The sequence below is a fragment of the Anas platyrhynchos genome, chromosome 1, assembly GCF_047663525.1.
Source record: "Anas platyrhynchos isolate ZD024472 breed Pekin duck chromosome 1, IASCAAS_PekinDuck_T2T, whole genome shotgun sequence".
Classification (NCBI taxonomy): domain Eukaryota; kingdom Metazoa; phylum Chordata; class Aves; order Anseriformes; family Anatidae; genus Anas; species Anas platyrhynchos.
In genome coordinates, this window is record NC_092587.1 from 89,849,044 (window position 1) to 89,867,731 (window position 18,688).

Genomic DNA, 18,688 nt, shown 5'->3' on the forward strand with positions numbered 1-18,688 from the left:
TGAGACTCTTCTGTATTAAGAAACATGCACGCGTGTAAGCAGAATGATGGACAGTGGACTGATACTGCATAAAAGAACACACCAGAGCATATTCTCTAGAAACTTCCCCATCGAACAGTTAAAAAGACCTGCATCTTAAGTTTAAGGAAATGTATTTACCCATTGTTGCCCTTGACTGCTCAGTGGTAGTAGAAGATTTTGTAATAAGTGGTTGTGGGGTTGTTTGATGTATTGCTGTTAAGGGAGAAAATGTTGAGAATCTTAAAATTTAACTGTAAAGAAACAAAGCAGTATTTGCACTATTTCTAAAGCTTTCAAAATGCCCCAAACTAAAGAGTAGCAGAATATCTTAAAAATCAACTGTTGACAGTTATCAGTATCCTTCTATTAACATCTATACATTACTTCTATAACAAAAATGGGAAGAGACACAGATCTTAACTATTTTAAAAGTACTTTTGTTTCAGTATAACACATGTCAGTTGCTACGTGTAACAACATATTTCAAAGGAGTTAGATTGCATTTTGTGGGTGAAAAAACATGCTCATAGAGAAGCCCCTCTGATTACAAGACAGCAATAAGAGAGAACTCAGTGTATCTGAGCCACTGAAAATTGTCAACACTCAAATTATTAGTCATCATTTGCTGAATGTAATAAGGAGGAGGAAAAACATATACTACAGATGCTACTATTATTTTCAGCGTAGTTTTGACATTTTGGATTGACTGATCTAAAGGTTGATTTACCATTGATTCACCATAAAACCAGATACGAATAATTCTGTTTAAAGCAGAAAAACTCAGGCTAGGGGAAAAGAATGATTAAATAGAAACACACAAAATTACAAGATTGACTCAATTACCAGGTTTGGTGTGTGGCACTCTTGGTTTTTCAGGTTTTTTTGGTTTGGTATGAATGAATTGTTTTTCACTTGGAGCTGAAATTAAAAAAAAAAAAAAAAAAGAGAGAGAGAGAAAGAAAAAGAAAAAAAAAGCACCCATAAAAATAATTGAAATATTCTTTAAAAACAAAACAAAACAAACAAAAACACTGTTTCCATAGTACACAAGGAATATCGTAGTACACAAGGAAGTATGATCTAATCTATATTAAGAGAAGCTGAAAATCAGTCAGTTGGAATTCCTGTAAAGAAAGGAAAAGAAATTAAATGGCCACTGACACAGACAGACTTCCCAACAGTTATACACAGATTTGTAGCTTTGGATGAAGCAGTGAAGAATACAGTCACAAACAGCACACAATAAAGTAATGGGACAAAAACAGACAGTAGTAGCCTTTCTGTGCTGTACATGAGAATCTGAAGACAGTACCTGTTTTTCAGTGGGCCCTTCATATCAGACTTGATATATAAATTAAATTCCTTGTTTTTACATGGGAACTATTTATCCCTGTCATTTCCATACTATTCAGTACTTCATTAATCTCTATAACTTCCTGAAGAGGGGAAGTGGAGAGGGAGGTACATTTTTCCCCTGGTATTCAGTGACAGAACACATAAGAATGGCTCAAAGTTGCATCAAGGGAGGTTCAGACCAGACATTAAGAAAAGCTTCTTTACTGAGAGGGTAGTCAGGTGCTGTAACAACTTCATAGAGAAGTGACTGATACCTCATGCCCGTCCATCTTTAAGAGGCATTTGCATAATATCCTTAATAGGTTTTAACTTTTGGTTAGCCCTGAAGCTATCAGGCAGTTGGAATCAATCAATCAACCAATCAATAGGTCTCTTCCAACAAGAACTATTTTATTCTATTCTAGTAATTCTGTCATGACTTTCGTACTGGAAAAGATATTTTAGCACTTTCAGCAAACACGTGCAAGTCTGTGATCCACACCAATGTGAAAGGTCCTCAAAAATTGACCTTAGCCTGTACATTCTTCACCCACTTGTTCTAAAGAACCATTTTGTGCACGTAAAAGATTCCATCAGGTAGGCCCAGATGTGTATGATGAGGCACATAAACTTCATAAAGTTATGTAAAGATACCAAATACCTAAGTATCAATGCATACAGAGAATAGATATTAAAATACGAACATGATGAAAAGCATTTCTAGTGTCCTATTTGCCACAGGGAAAAAACCATACATAAAAGATTATTAAACAGTGGTTATTACTTCATTAATGATACCACTTAATTCTCAGAAAATCTTGGACGTCTCCCCTGAAACCAGGGACAGAGAACAATTATTAGCAAAGATTGTTAACCCTACTGCCCTATTCTGCATGGATTCATTCACCCTTATTTAGTCCCCATCTGGCAAGTTAAGAAGAAAGAATTCTGAGACTGATGTTTCACATATTTAAAAAAGTTTTCCCAGTAGGTATTACTAAAAGTTAACAGAGAAAATGGTTTTAAGAAGTGGTGTTTGACTTGTGAAGTCACATAACTTGTATGCTTTGCTGTATGTTATGCTGTAGTTCATACATTCTTCCGTAAAATTATACAATGAATAGTAAAGCAGAACAGCATTTTATGATAACAGTATCCATACCTCAGATGCAGAAATGACAGGAATCACTATCTGTTCTTTAAATAAAGCTCACTTTTACTGGAAAATATATAACATTTGAAGGAATTATGTCCTCCTGATTGGAATGGCTAGAAGATGAGGAAAGGAACCTTCAAAAGTAAATGAGCTTGTGCATTACTTCCCTTATCAAGATCAAAGAGCAAGCTGGTATCTAGAATCAGAGCAAAACTGCATTATTAGTTTTTAATATGATGTAATGAGCACCTTCTCTAACAAGAATAAAAAGAGAGTAATTATTTATGAAGCAAATGATTACCCGGTGTTGCCTTTGTTCTTTCAGGAACATGAGGAATCATAGCAGTAACTGGTTCATGGAAGGATGGAAAGATTCCTGTTGGAAAAAGTTTGGATAAATGCTCAGAAGAATGAAGAGATCCTCCTCCCTTCCTCTCTCCCCACTCCCTTAAAAAAAAAACTCAGAGATTTATGTTTATGAAGAGTTTTTTTTGTTTGTTTTTTTTTGCATTTAAATACTTAAAAAAAAAAACAAAAAAACACGACAACTCTTCAGTGAAATCAGTGATTATCTTACACAGGTCAGCCAGATTTATGACAGGGATTCTCCTAAATGGAATACAATAGAAGGGAATACTCAGTCTCATTTGGGTGAAAATGTGTATTTAAGGGAAAAAGCACTTCAACAACCATATGAGAGTTCTCTGATAAATTTCAAAAACATGATGCTACAAAAAAACAAAGTGTGTTGCTCGGGTACAAGTTGTTAATAACTTCATATCATTCATCTAAATATATGGGTCCCTACTATTCTTCCAGTAACACAAACACAATATTAAAAAAATCTTGAATTACTGTAGTTTCTTAACTTATAGGTTTCTGAAACTATAGTAGTACAGAGGTAATAGCAAATGTACTGCTGACAACTCTACATCCCCCCTGCCTCCCCCCTCCCCCCCCACACCTCCACCACAAATGGGTGCCCAGTTATCAACCACAGCATTACAAAAGGCAAGGTAATTTACCAGGCTTGCCGGGTGGAACATCTGGAATGGGAGCTGGTTTAGGTTTAAAAGGTACATGTTGTGGTTCTTTAGGAGCTGAAAGAAAAGACTTGTTTTAAGGGTATATACTCTTCAGAAATTAGTCAGGTATTGCACAGGCACTGCACGCCTTGTGCCTTCAAGAAAAAACAAACTGCAATCTCCGCATGAGTGACTGAAAAACTGAGAAACAGACATATGCAAGTGTTTAAAAGGAAAAGAAAAACATAAATTAAAATGAGTGGAAAAACGATCAAGTAAGCAAAATCTCATTTGGAGTCCAGGAACAAAATCTGAAAGAACACAGACAATCACAGCTGAGATGTTCCCATCCGTAGTTCAAAGCTGACAACTGCAGTAGCCATGGCATGCTTGTCTCCTACAAGAGTCAAAACAATTGTGATTCATGTAAGAGTGAAACAGAAATTTTCCGTGAAGACAACGACACAGCTAGGACTCTTTCAGTACCTGGAACAGAGTAGAATTAAGATCAATATGTAAACAAGAAAACAAATCAAACCCACGAACAGATCATGTGGAAAGCAGAATAATAATCCACAATATTTGGTCCACAGAGTAGCTGGGAAAAAAAAAATAATCTCAAGGTAATATCATTACCTAACATTGTCTTTGTTTGCTCAACTGTAAATATAATAGGTACCAATACTTCATAAAACAAGAATGTACAAAGAATTAGTGGTAAGTATCATCAAACTGTACAATACCCCCTTTTACTGATTTCTTTTTAAATTGCAATAAATATTAGTGAATATGCACTAACTAAAGGAAGTTTCAACTGATGCCTTTAGAACCACTACAAGTTAGGGAGGTTTGGCAATTTGCTAGCATGCAAGTAATACTTTTAAGGGTCTAATTCCATTACCAGGGCACACTTGAACAGAAGAGATGCAATTTTCTTCCACGAACATTGTTACAATGTTTATATGTTGTTTACTCTGCTATGCAAATTAGTCATCAGTGACAACCGTCATGTGACAGAAAAGCATATGCAACCCACCAAAAAGCAGCAATCAAATATATAAACCAGCTCCATCTTCCTTTACACATGTATTTCATGTTCATTACAAAATCTATTCGCTTGTAATATGAAGAGATGTTAATCAATGCTTTATTAATTAAGAAAAGACAACCCAAAAGAAAACCCAAATATTCAAGGACAACAAAACAACAAGGTATTTACCAGGTTTTGTGTATGGCACATCTGGACTTGGTGATGTTCTGGGCTTGAAAGTGACTCGTCGACTTTCTTTTGGACCTGTGAAAACGAGCTAAGTTTTGAATGCTGTAATGAGGGTGATGACTAATCAGAGGTCTTTTGATTTTCCTGACAGGATATTCATTTTCTGTAAAGAAAGGGTTTTTTTAGGAAATATTATTTCCATTTGAAGGTAATCACAAAGAGACCTAATGCCAATGCAATAAGTGTTAGTGCTGAGATTACAGACAAAGTGACTGTTACAGTGCAGTGTTGGATTAACTCTCCACTTCTCCCAGTTCTCTGCAACAAATCTTTCCACAGGGCAGACTGCTATAGTTCTAACAGTTCCCTTAGCTGCACTTCTCCAGTGTTTCACAATCCAAAAATCTGCTGCTTGCTTAAATTAACAGAGCATTAAAAAAAAAAAAAAACAACAAAAAAACCCACAACATTTCCAGCAAAGCAGTCAGAGCAGAAGAAACATGGAAATTTACAACTAATTTTCAAATGGACAGAGCTATTCCCAAACTGAAGTTTTGGGAACAGGAAAGTATCCTAATTTTGCACTTGTAAATGCTCTTTAATGGAGGTTGTACTGGAAGAATTCTCAGTACCACATACAAGCAATAAAAGTGCCTTAGTCAAGTGGATCTGCTTCAAGGATCCATACGTCCCAAAGATCACTGAAGTGATTCTGTTCTGACAGTGGAATTGATATTTAAGAGAAACAGAAATATTTTTCAGAATTCTATAAAGGACTGAATTTAGTAAAACTGAAAGGGATGGGGAGTAGAGAAAGATAACCTAGAGCATGCAGCTTTGCTCACCGAAGCCATGTGACTAACTGGAACACAGTCACCTTCACAGTATGTCTTAGAATGTTTAAGTTAGGATTTTTTTCTGAACTGCCCTCTGTCTCTTTAAATACCAAAGAAAATTACCCCATCTTATGTGCATAAACACCTGAAAGGCATAAGGGTCCTCCTCAAATGTTTTGAAGAAAATATGAGAAGAGGTGGAGAATCTTGACTGTTAAATTATTAAATGCATTATTACATGTAAATGATGAAATATTTGCAGGTCAGCCTTTAATGATTTGTGTTGAAGAGGAAAGACAGTCTGACTATACAAATATGAAAGTATAATTACCTGCTGTTGACTTTGGTTTCTCAGTCCTAAATGTAATTGGTTCCAGAACTGCATCAGTGTAATAAAGAACAAAAACAACTTTTACCAAGAACAATTAAAACATTACAATCACTATCTCCACAATGATCTTACCATCCCCTCCTACAGCCAGTGAGACATGGCCACTCCTTAAAACTCAATACGTCACAGAGTATTATTCAACTCAGAATTACTGCCACTTCAACAAGTGATGCAAAGATAATCACTCACAAGCTTCCCACTAGTAGAATTTGTAAGACACACATATGAAGATGATACAAAACAATGAAAACAATGTACTTACCAGGCTTGGTTTGTGGTACTTCTGAGCTTGGTGATGTTCTAGGTTTGGAGGGAATACGGTGTGTTTCTTTTGGAACTGGAATAAAAGAAACGCAGCTATTAAAGTATTTCAAGAACTGAGACAGTCAGGAAGCAAAACATTCAAAAAACAACAAAAATAAAACAACAACAAAAACAACACATGTCTTTGGGACCCTCTGGAAACACAAACTGTTTATATGAGTAGTGAAGAAGTATGAATGGCTGGTACACAAAGAAATACTGCTGATGGAGAACCTGTGTAACAAAATCAAACGAAGCAAGGCCAGGATGGATGCCTGATTTGGAGACTAGCAGAAAAGATGAAGCACGTGACAGAAACCGAATACAATGAAACACAGTCAAAGGAAGATCGTGGTGCATCCGTCCACTTTACAGAATACATTTGCGTGAGGAAAACCAAATGAGATGAATATGAATTGTTAGTGTAAAATCACACACATAAAAAACACTTCAGAAGGACAAAATATAACAGTAAAAAATTATGACAGTGGCGTACAATGAAGATGTACTTGTGATGCTAGATGTCTACTGAATATTTGTTCTAACCATGCAAAGCAGCGTTGGTGAGAATTGTACCACTTAAGTAGCCACAACATGTATTTCAAATGTGATGGTCCTTGTAGGTATAACTGTTACCTATTGTTGGTTTTGGTCGAGCAGTTCTAAGTGTTATAGACTCCAGGACTGTATCAAAAACAAAACATAAAAGCTGTTTTGAGAATCGAGGAGAATAACTTCACTTACAGTTAGAATTATTTGTCTAGTAGCTATGCTTTGAATTATACACTGCTTCATACAAAAGCTGTTGTATTAAATTAAATTACTGAGAAAATAAGGGGCAAAGCAGTGTAAGATGAAACAATCCTTAACTGTGAGCTTAATTCTCCCATGGGCTGCAATGAGATATCCAAATACGAATCGTTATCTTACTAAGAAAACGGCTTTTTAAAGATACAAAACTCTTCACTGTATTTCAAATGCTGTTTATATATACAACTGGAATTGGAGACCACTTGCTTGTTTTCTGCATGCTGTATTATTAAACAGCATTGCTGTGTATTGGGTTACATGACCACATGCTTTAACTCTATGGTATACCTTTTAAATAAAACAGGATGTTTAAATTGCATAAGGATGGGAAATTGATGCTATAAAAAATAATGTCATGAGCTGAAATAATTGTGATTTAAAAGGGAGACACATTGTTATTCTATCAATGCAAAGCAGTGTGGGTGGGAATTGTACAACCTAAGTAGCCATAACACATACTTTAATTGCTAGATACTTGTTTTAGCCACCACTGCAATTTGAGTTTAGCAATATTCTCATCCAGCTGCCACGAGGCAGCAGAGATTTATTCTTCTATATGATCATAAAACCTAGTAAATCTCTTACTACTCCTGAAAATTGAATTGAAACCACAGAATATACAGCAGAACAGAACCCTATTATATTGTAACTGGCTCAGATAAGTAAGCAGCTGCTCAGAGATATATTTCAGTCCAATATCTACTGTATTAGAAATAATCACACAAAGCAGTTTACCATCTTTAGCGTGTGGGATAGGAAGTTTGGGTGAAGTTTTAGGTTTAGAAGGAATATGTGGAATCTCCTTTGGAGCTGGAAGAGAAAAGGTGGGTGATAAGTTGGTTAATTTACACAGCAATTAGCATCTGATATAGAGTTGAACACACAAACACATAAGCCTCACACCTGCAACAGAGAAAAGAATTCTCTTTATAGGAAGTAGCAAAGGAAGTCAAGTAGCACCACCCATGTGTTTTCAACAGATTAAGCAAGAGAGATGAAATCTGGTAATTTCAGAAGCCCAGATTTTATTTTATTTTTTAAATAAAAAACTGGGATGAGCACAGACAAGCATAATTATAACAAAGGTGATTCAGAGCTTCCAGGCTCATTTTCTCAAAAAGCAGACGTTCCAACTGTGAAGACAGCAATATGCCCAACTGACATGGATGCCAAGCAAGAGAACTACCTAGAAGAAAAATGAAGTTTAATGAAAGAATCCTAAAGCATAAGGTGAGTAACTTCAGTGGTGCTGTCTGCAGTGAAGAAAGCAAACAACAGCTTGCCAAAGAAATATCATTACCTACTGTTGACCTTGGTGGTTCAACTCTAAGTGTAATAGGTTCCCAGACTGCAACAGAAACAGTGTGACAAAGTAAGTATGGAACCTACTTCAAAATAAATATAAATATAAATATAAATATAAATATAAATAAATAAAATGTAAAATCACTGGTAAGTGCAAAAGCAGCTGCTGGTACTACCCCACAATAATGCCTACCCTGAAACTGACTTTAGTTTTAAAATCGTGGACAACTAAGCTTTCTAATAATACAGGTTCAATAGGAAAAAAGAATAATTGCAGCAACTTGCTGATAATGGAAGGAAAAATATAACAGAAATCAGTAAACCATACAACAAAGAAAGGACTAGATGAGTTTATCTCAGAGACAGCAAGAGTCTTGATATATGGGAATATCCAGGTATCCCTCATACTGAAGTCTGCTGCTATTTGTAAGTGGCATACTGACCATGACAAAACAGTTGATTTTTTCCTCTTAAGGTGAGCAGTCAAACAGAGGATGAAAAGGCTGCTATTGTTACATATAATTATATCAAAAATACTTATTTTGAAAAAGCCTCTTAGCTTTTCCTCATATCCAAATCCTATCATTTGGATTAGAAACAAAACAAACAAACAAACAATGGCACAAGAATATACCATACCATTTTCCTCTTCACGAACTATGTCAAATTGAAAAAAAAAATAAAAAGAACATAATCCTAAAATACAAACTGACAGTCTATAAAAAATTCCTGACACTAAAGGAAATCAAAAATAATGGATAAATTCTCCTTTCTCATTAGGCAGTAAGAACTAGAGTAACATATAGACATATACACTTAAAGTTAGAACCTTATCCATCAGCTATACTCACTTATATCCCAAGCTCTCTTGTAATTCCACCTACTTTAAAAATGAAACTTATAATAAATAAAACTACAAAAAAATGCTTTGCTTGCAATTGATTCTTTTGAGTAACAGAGTATTTCTTACCTTCTATTAACATACACAGTATAATAATTACTAATGCTGCTGCAAACAACAACAATAAGAAAAAACAGCATTAACTTCTTTCTGTTGACAATAGCCAGACACTGTATAGAAAGGTTAAACCAGTCACTAATCTTTCTAATCTGCTCAGTATATTCTTGCCTTGCAATGACTTCTCTGTTACTCAGGTTTGTCAACTACCTTTGGAATTCAAATTCAGAAATCTCTCTCTCTAGAATACTCATTTCTATTTCCAGGTTGCCTTCAAAACATCAATGAGTTCTTAAAAGAAGAATAAAAAATGTTCAGACATTCAGAAGAAAATTAAATTCTTCCTTAGCTCTACAAAATGTTTTCTGAAGTAATATACATTGTTGTAATTATCAGAAGGTAATGAATGTCTTCCTTCTCCCCTCTTTCAGGACAAAAGTTTTAATTCTTTCACTTTTTGATTTTTCTGCAGTAACAAAACACCTCAATGTATACAGTTTCAAAAGAAATGTCACTACCAGCTTTAGTCTGAGATGCTTCGATCTAACAACAGATTTATGCTTCACATGTACAGAATGTGAGTTTGGATAGTGGAAAAAAAACTTGGTTTGCAAAAAAAAATAAATCATCATTTTAGCTGAAAGTAAATGACGTCCCATAAAAGATACTCACCTACATTTGCTAAAGAAGAAATGAAGACTAGGAAACAACCTTCAGTTAGTATCAGTGAATAAGCACAGAGAAAACCGATGCTATGAGTTTAATACATGAAATGTATTAAGTATGGGCAAAACAAGCAGACAGAGCCTTTGATGAGAGGGATAATCGAAGAGTTAGATGCTCTTCTGGAGCAAAATTAGCTTCTAAACGTTTAGCCTAAAGCAAAATAAACAAGTGCTAAGAAATGATGCTAAGAAAATACTGTTATCCAATGCCAACCTTGGCCAATCAATGTCATTAGAAGAATTTTGAGTGTACTTTGAGCACTAGTTCCAATCGATTAATACAGATAAATCAAAAAGAGTCAATATTTTCCATATATTTGAAAAATACTCACACAATGTTGTGTGCCATACAGAACTCACCTTTCTGCAGGAATTGCTCAACAGTTTGTAGATTTTAATCTCATTTTTAAAATAAGTGTATTAGTTTTGTATTTCATGAAATCTATTACTGCAATAATTCTTACTCTTTCTTCTTCTCATTTAATTAAGGTTTTTAATCAGATATCTCTGAAGTGATATCCTGTCTTTTAAAATACAGTATCTTCATGCTATAAATATGAAGAAATAATAAAGCACCAAGAGCGTATTTTCATTTCTGCTGTTCAGACTTCATATGAATAAGCAAGTAGCCTACAGAAAAGAGTATTTCCAATCGCACACGTTATTAGACCACAGAAAAGAAGAATGACTAAAGATTGCTAGTAATCATTACCCTCTGCAGTCTTTGGATGTTCATATGTGTAGGGTTTTCTAGTAGTGACTGACACCGGAATGGTTGCTGCTGGAATAAAGAACATTTTCTTGAAATACATACAGGTGCATCTATACGTATTTTTCATCTTCTGGTACAGCTCAGCTGCTTTTGCTTCCCAGTTAAAATCTACCTTCTCCTCTCTATTCAAATGGAAACACTGAGTAAGTAATAATATTGATCAAGAAAATTCAAGAAATAACTATTCTGTGTAGCTTCTGCTGCTCTTTGAAAAGAAAAGGTGCATTTATGCTATAGGAACACTGGTGGAAGAGAAACTCTTGAGTCTTCATCCTGTTTTCCTGAGAAGTTTTTCTTTTCCCTGCAAGGCTGTCAACACCTTTAAATAAACAGCTCCATAGAAATCTTTTTTCTTTTGGTAAATCTTTCTGTTAATTTTACTGAGTTTCTTTGAAAGTAATGCAAAAGTTAGATCTGAAAGATTCCAGGTATAAATAATTGCAAAGTCACATATAATAAGGCTGAAGATCTCAGTAGGTTACAACACTTTACGATGAAGGGATTATATTTAAGGAGGTTGTGTTTAAGACCGAGTAAAAGAACTGACGTATTTCATTCAGAACTTTAATTTTTCCCTCATTTATTTACTGGCTTTAACTTTTAACTGGCTTTAACTTTTTATAGATAATGATTGATGTATTTAATACCATTGCAACTACCCTAAGCGAAATATTCTAAGATGCCTTATCTGTTGCAAAAATACAGATTGCTTAGAGAAGTTGTGGAGTCTCCCTCCTTGGAAAACTTCATGTCCACCTGAACATGGTTGTGGGAAACTTGCTTTAAGTGGCCCTGCACGAGAAGGGTTGTACCAGATGGCATCCAGAGGTCCCTTCCAGCCTAAGCCATTCTGTGACTCTGTGAAAGAGCATTATAATTAACCAGCACTGTCACAGGCTGTTCTAGACACAGAAGGACTTTAGGTTTGGAAGGAGAAGCTTTACTGTGAACAGGAAAGTTAAAAAATAAAAATAAAATAAATTAATTAAAAGAATCTGACAGAGCAGTTACGAAGTTTTCTTATGTTCTCTGGGACTCTGATCTCTAAACTAATTGTACTTGAGTGGGTAAATCTCTCATCAAAATAATCTCCTTTAAAAGCCACATCATTCAAACTGATAATGCATGAAGTAGTCCATGTCAGGTGACAGCATGGTTCTGTCAGCTTACATGAGGAAGTCAGAAAAGTTTTAAAAAAGTAAATTTATATGTATATATTAACTCAGCCAGGGCAATCAGTTCTCGCTCTCAACCTCAGAACTCTGGCATTTAGGTGTGGTCAAAAGATGAAGAATGAGAATACACAGAAACAGCTATTGAAAAGAAATTCAGTAGTACGAACTCTTTGCCATGTTCTTTTCTGAGCTGCCACACGTGGAAGTAGTACTCTGTCACGACAGAGATCAACAGCGTATCCTTACCTAGTTAACAACGTGAGACCATTTTTCTACACCTGGCAGTGCATGGTCCTGCATAATGTATCTGTGCTACAGCACTATTCTTTGCTCTAAATCCAAGGGAAATCCAATATGAAGCATACTAACCTACAAGTTAGCTGCATGCAGATTTTTCCAGAACTAACCAAGTGCTGGACATTCATTGCACCATATTTCTCTGATGAATACTAAATCACATATCTGCTTTTCTTTCTCATTTGTTTGCTTTTTCAATGTAAAAGTCAACAATGCCATCCTTCTCCCCATCCTAAAGAGATTCTGACAGTTTCTTTTCAGCCCAGTTTTTAAAAGTTCATTAACAGATATACAATGATGTAGACTTTTCTAGGTAAAATGAAAAAGTAGAATTGGGAGATGGTGTTTCTCAGATTGACAATGAGAGCGGAATGAGATTGCAGGAAATTAAATGCCTTTCATTTCCTCTGACCTTTCTGAAATTACTCCCAAATATTATTAAATGATCTACCAGGTTATTGGGTTTTAAGCACTGATCAACCACGTAACCTGAGACTTTGAAGGGCTGAAAATAATAAGACAGACACGAACCAAGTTTTCAGACATGTTTTTCAGAGACAGAGAATGCATGGTTTTCTGGTGTGACTATACTTCATAGGATGCAAGTTTTCAAGTTTTTCCAGGACCCTCATAGTCCTGGTAGGGGATGCACAATTCTAAAAGGAACAACTACATGTATGCATCAGTCTATCTAACAATACTGTAGCCTAACTTCACTACTGTATTGAGACTAAGGAAATTTGAAAACCAATAGCAGGCAGTTGATGAAATATGAATTTGGCATGTGTTTTTAATTATTTTTGATTAATGGTTAAGTAAAGGTGACAACCACTATCATGACACAAATTTCCAATCTATGCTTAACACCCAAAGTGACACTGGAATACATCTGAGATCACTATAAGCTTATTATTATCATCGAATCATTTTGGTTGGAAAAGACCTTCAAGATCACCAAGTCCAACCCTCAACCTGACCGATCAAGTCACATCACTGAACCAAGTCTCTTAGTGCCAGTTCTACACATTTCTTAAATACTGCCAGGGATGGGTACACTACCACCACCTCTCTGAGAAGCCTGTTCCAATGCCTAATCACACCCTCCATGAAGTTCTTCCTGATGTCAAATTTAAACCTGCCCTGGCACAACCTGAGGCTGTTTCCTCGTGTCATATCACTTGTCACCTAAGAAAATAGACCAACATCCTCCTTGCTGCCATCTCATTTCAGGTAGTTGTAGAGAGCAATGAAGTCTCCCCTCAGCTTCTTTTTCTCTAGACTAAACAATCCCAGTGATTAAAAAGTGCTCCTTAGAATTCCATCTGAATTGAGCAAGGAAACCACTAACAGAAAAGACAGACAAGAGGCACGTACACAAATGAAAAATCATGCCGCCTTCTCTGTAGTTATGTAGAAGCTGAAAGCAGCCATTCATTGATGTGGAAACATCAATACACAGGGCTGATCTTGATGACCCAAAAGTATGATACAAATTTATGCACAGGTTTCCAAATGGAGTTGTTTTCTGTGTCATTTCAAGGAAATCTCTATATTCAGAGAGATGTAGGCATTGACAGCAGAGACTAAAGCAATTATTCTTGTATTAAAATATTGACATTCTACACTAAAAAAGTTGTAGTTGTAGCCACAATGAAAAACTAATTATGCATACTAATTTGAGACAGTTATAAAACACAAATACCATTTAGTCAACAAGCTTTACAAGGAATTATTTGATCTGAAGAGAGTAATTTCTTTTATGAGAAAAATACCAGGGATTAATTCACAGGGAATCGGGAAAGATTTAAATAACACTGACAAATCTCTTCCCTGAGTAAGTAATATATTCTCACAACATACAATTATACATTTTAAAGCTTTTTAAACTTCATTACAACCCATGCAAAACTATCGACATGTTTTTCAGCTTCAGGCAAGGCCAGGTGTCTTTTATTCTCTGACATATACCACAGACCAAATTCAGCTCTGGTATAAAGGTATGATTTCACTTGTCATCATAAAATATGCCTTTACTAAATTCCAGAACTCATTCTTCTTTCAACAGTTTCTGATAAGTCTGTGTATTAATGATCACAGAATCGATACGAACCCTACAGTTCTAGGTAAGATGCTATACACATCACCAAAGCAAGAGAATGTGCATCTTTGGATCCTGTGCTGAATCAAGGTGGGAAACAACCTGTTTCCACACCAGGCCATGCAGCTTGTTGATTTAGGTACAAATCTAAAGTTAAAAGGTTACTTTCTTTGCTTCATTTTTTTTTGTTGTTGTTCAATACAAAAATAATATTCCTCAAAGAACATAGCTTTCCTCACTACCTATCTTTCTGATGATAAAGTGCTGAGCTTCACACAGAATGAATTTAAAATGTTTGGTATGGAAGTTAGTTACCAGGTTTAGTTCGTGGCTTTTTGGGTCTGGCAGATGGTCTAGGTTTAGATGTAGAAGGTTTGAGTTTTCCTTCTTTGGGAGCTGAAAGAAATATACTGGATTACAAGATTATCCTTTCCATTGTATCACATAAGAATCGCACTCTTCAAGCCTGAAATAAAGCAATAAATGGCTACTGGAAGAAAAGCAAATGGTAATCAAATTTGCTAACAGGACTTCTCAAAATCACTATCCATCAAAACTGTTTGTTCTTCATTGTAAAAGTCAGTTAGTAAGTGTAATATATGTAATTATATCTTATAATCACATCAAAATGTTCCCCTCATTAAATGGTACTCATTAATAGGAAATATATTTTTGCAAGATACCTATGTGGTAAATAATGACGCTGTTTATCCTATTGAACTGCAGGTCAATTTCAAGCCATCAAACCACACCCACATATACAAAATCTGCAAAAATGTCCTCAGTTTTCAACACTAAGGAAATTACTGGTAGGGAGCTGGAAAAGCATGGAATCAATAATATAAAAGGGAGTTGCTTCATTATTGTATTCATTGCATTCTGTTGAAAAATAGAACTAGTGTCATCTAAGTGGTAAAAAAAAAAACAAGAGCAATCAGTTCTAGAAATTATTTTTCCCTGAACTTGCTGAAAAGTGTAATTAGCTTAAAAGATTGTTAATTGGACGTCAGATAAAGCTTAAGCTGAGTTTCAGGTAGTATAATAAGTGATTTTCTTCATTTTTATAAAGCAGTGCAATGAAACTGCTTTCAAAGAAGTTTCCAAAAGTTACATATCAGCAAACACAGTGGAAAAGCATACAATACAGAGAGAACAGACTAGAGTAAGACATGAAGTGACTGAGAAACGTTTTTGAAGCCAAGCTGACATTCACGAAGGACTCAGGAAAGAACAGTGAAATTAACGTATCCACATAGTGCCAGAAGAGTCTTTCATTGAGAGTTCTAGGATTAACATCTACAATGCTGACCTTGTGCTTAGTCTTTCAGTAGTATTTCTGATGGGTTTCTGATGATTCTTTGGGGGTAAACTGTGTTGCTGGTCTAGCAAAACTCCCAACAAAAAGGATGATAATTCTGCTTCATGTAGAAAAAAATGAACTTTTTCTCTTACATTGAGAAAAACATTATTTCAGAATGCTTATTTCTTAATTTTTTTCTTCTGTAAGAGAAATGGATTACAAAAAAAAGAAACTATGAGATGAAGTAAGAGAGTTCAGACTGTGGCTTGGACTGCAAAGAGTGACCAACAGCTACAGAAACACATATTACCTCTTGTAGCTTTTGGTTGTTCAACAGTCTTAGAAGTTTTAGGCTCCAAAAGTGGTGGTTTAGGGGCTAAAAAACAAAAATTGAGGTGTAATTGAACAAATCAGTAGACGTATCAGCAGTAAACCAAAAATGTTATGATTCCAATAGTTGACTTTTATTTATTTTTTTAAATAGACTAAATAAGCATGCAAGAGTCCTACTCATACGCATAACATCCTTTTAGTTCTGTTTCCTATGAAACTTCACACTATATGTTCAAGCGTTCAAGGTTTTGTGTGACAATCTGCTTCTGAGGCTTCTTTCCCGTATTTATGTTTTCAGGACATTTTTAATCCATTGCTTGGCTCAATCAACAAACAGATATCTTTAAAGTTACAGGAGAATAAAAAGAAAGAACAGATGAGGCCTATGACCGAAGAAAAGACCACATTCCATAACAAATACCACAAAATAGGCCGGAGGCAACTATTGAATGCCAAAATCTTGCTGAATATCTTAAGTCAGAGTTGCAGTCAATTGTAAGACATGTATGAGACATAAAAGGCAACTCCTGCTTTTTACTGACGTGCCTGTTTATAAGAAATTAGAAGAGAAACATTATTTAAAGCTCTAGTAATGCACATCATAATATTTACTTGTCCAATACCCGGGTCACTAAAAGTGGCAAACTCATATCCCTTAATCCCAAATCAGAAAACAAAACAAAACAAACAAACAAAAAAAAACACAACAGAGATCTATTTTTTGATCAAAAAGCAAAAATGGAAAAAAGATACCACATGGTAATAATGCTCCAATGCTCAAAGAATGAACTTTTCACTCGTGTATGAAAGATTACTCTTCTACTTTGAAGGCAGCTCTCCTGTTTCCACTGAAATGAAAATCCTTTTCATTGAGTTCCTTAAGGGAGGGCTTATCAATCACACGAGTAGTACCTTACTCTGAATTATCAGTGTTGTGACTAGCAAAAATGCCTTCTTTGCCAAGCTATGTCTGTATGAAAGTGGAAGATTGGGACTGACAAATGAAGCAATAGAATAATATAAGGTTGTTGTTTTGTGTTTTTTTTTTCACTACACCCAACTGTGTAAAACTGATGAGCTTAACTCTCATTTCCTTTGTCAGGTAACATCACATGACTGATGACAAAGTTGTGAGTTAGTCGAGATGCTCACATGTATTGCACAGTTCCTATCCATTTTACAAAGTATTGCTAAAATATTTTTAGTGAACATATGTCTCTGCATACCAACTTAAAATAATGGTGTGCACAATTACCAGGTTTCACACGATGTACTTCTGGGGTAGCAGATGGTTTCGGTTTAGGAGGAGTAAGTGGTATTTCTTTTGGAGCTGAAAGAAAGAGCTCAGTTTGCAATCAAAATTTGTTTAACAAGGGTTGCTCAGAACACACAACACATGCCACGAGTTTATAGTGAAGAAAAAATAACTCAGTGTGGAACATCAAAGCCATCTGATGAAATCAGAGTTTGAAGAGTGGAATGGAGATGATATTGAAATGCTGTGCATTGATCAGAAATAGATCTGATGTCTTCAAAAGAACTATAATTTTCCGTATGAAAGCTCTACATATCAGAGAGGAAGAGAGCACATGCGTGTGCACCAGAGAAAAAGACAGACAGAACACAATGATGAAAGGATCATGGAGTTTTTCATGCAAGTTACTAAGAGGCAACTTTTATTGCATCGAGGACAGCAAAACTGCTATGAACTATGTTCCCATACAGAAGTGCATCAAGAATAATCGAAGTCTAATGACAATGGCAGAACAAGACTATAACCAGTAAAAAGAACAATGATTATGTGTGTGAAATGATATGCTGGAAGAAATACATTCATATGGGATGAAGTGCTCAAAACAAACAGTTTTTCACTGCATGAAAACAACAACATTACCTAATGTTACCCTTGGCCATTGGAAAGGATGATAAGTTTTAGGTGTAAAAGATTCCAGAATGGATTCAATTGTTGCTGTTGGAAGAAATGGTGACAGTTGTAAGACAATAAAGAGCTAATGGAAGAAACTCTTGCTTCGCAAGCAAAAACAAATCTGTTTTTACAAGAACAACATAAGTATCTCACTAATTCTTGGACACTTTCCAGTTTATCTACCTAGTATGCATTAGAGAGAAATTCAGTCTTTTGAAATGCATAGAGCTTCAGTGTCTTTAAATCATTGCATTTGTGATGTGCAGGAATTTTGGATGTTAATTTCTTCCTGTCTTTACTGTAACGGGTCTGGATCTCAATCACTGCCAAGTAAGATTTTGAAGTTTAGCATTTCCACATGTTGAGTTCTGACCCATTACTTAAGGAAAATGGTGTGTAAAATGCATGAATGTAATGAAGAGGATGTGTTGAACGATCAGTCAGCCAAGACACTTAAACTATAAAATTTGGACTAGAAAGCTGACAATCCAACTACTGTTTCAGTCTGAAAGTATCAAGTGTCTGTGACTGTGACTTTTGTCTGTGACCAATTTCGTGCAATTAAAGGAAACACTCCTTAATATTCTTAGCAAGACTACAGCAGTAGAATGCAGCTTACAGCATACATCACACTATTTAAATCAGTAGCATTGGACAATAAATACTGTTTTCTCAATTATCTATGTGGCATATTTTTCAAAA

General features: G+C 35.3%; 1 protein-coding gene across 42 annotated transcripts in view; it reads right to left on the minus strand.

Annotated features, from left to right (window-relative positions):
• Positions 1-18,688, minus strand: part of LOC101801420 (target of Nesh-SH3) — a 154,056-nt gene that overhangs the window by 47,432 nt on the left and 87,936 nt on the right. For 35 of the 42 annotated variants that reach the window (XM_072023509.1, XM_072023578.1, XM_072023513.1 and 32 more), the window contains 15 exons: positions 17,954-18,028; positions 17,315-17,389; positions 16,037-16,102; positions 14,742-14,822; positions 10,797-10,865; positions 8,397-8,444; positions 7,832-7,906; positions 6,923-6,970; positions 6,246-6,320; positions 5,924-5,971; positions 4,757-4,831; positions 3,538-3,612; positions 2,814-2,888; positions 865-939; positions 160-234 (listed from right to left, as the gene is read on the minus strand). In XM_072023509.1, coding sequence (XP_071879610.1) covers positions 160-234; positions 865-939; positions 2,814-2,888; positions 3,538-3,612; positions 4,757-4,831; positions 5,924-5,971; positions 6,246-6,320; positions 6,923-6,970; positions 7,832-7,906; positions 8,397-8,444; positions 10,797-10,865; positions 14,742-14,822; positions 16,037-16,102; positions 17,315-17,389; positions 17,954-18,028 — 1,035 coding nt within the window. The remainder of the gene's footprint in view (positions 1-159; positions 235-864; positions 940-2,813; positions 2,889-3,537; positions 3,613-4,756; positions 4,832-5,923; positions 5,972-6,245; positions 6,321-6,922; positions 6,971-7,831; positions 7,907-8,396; positions 8,445-10,796; positions 10,866-14,741; positions 14,823-16,036; positions 16,103-17,314; positions 17,390-17,953; positions 18,029-18,688) is intronic. The other 7 variants (XM_072023550.1, XM_072023541.1, XM_072023447.1 and 4 more) reach the window with 6 other exon arrangements.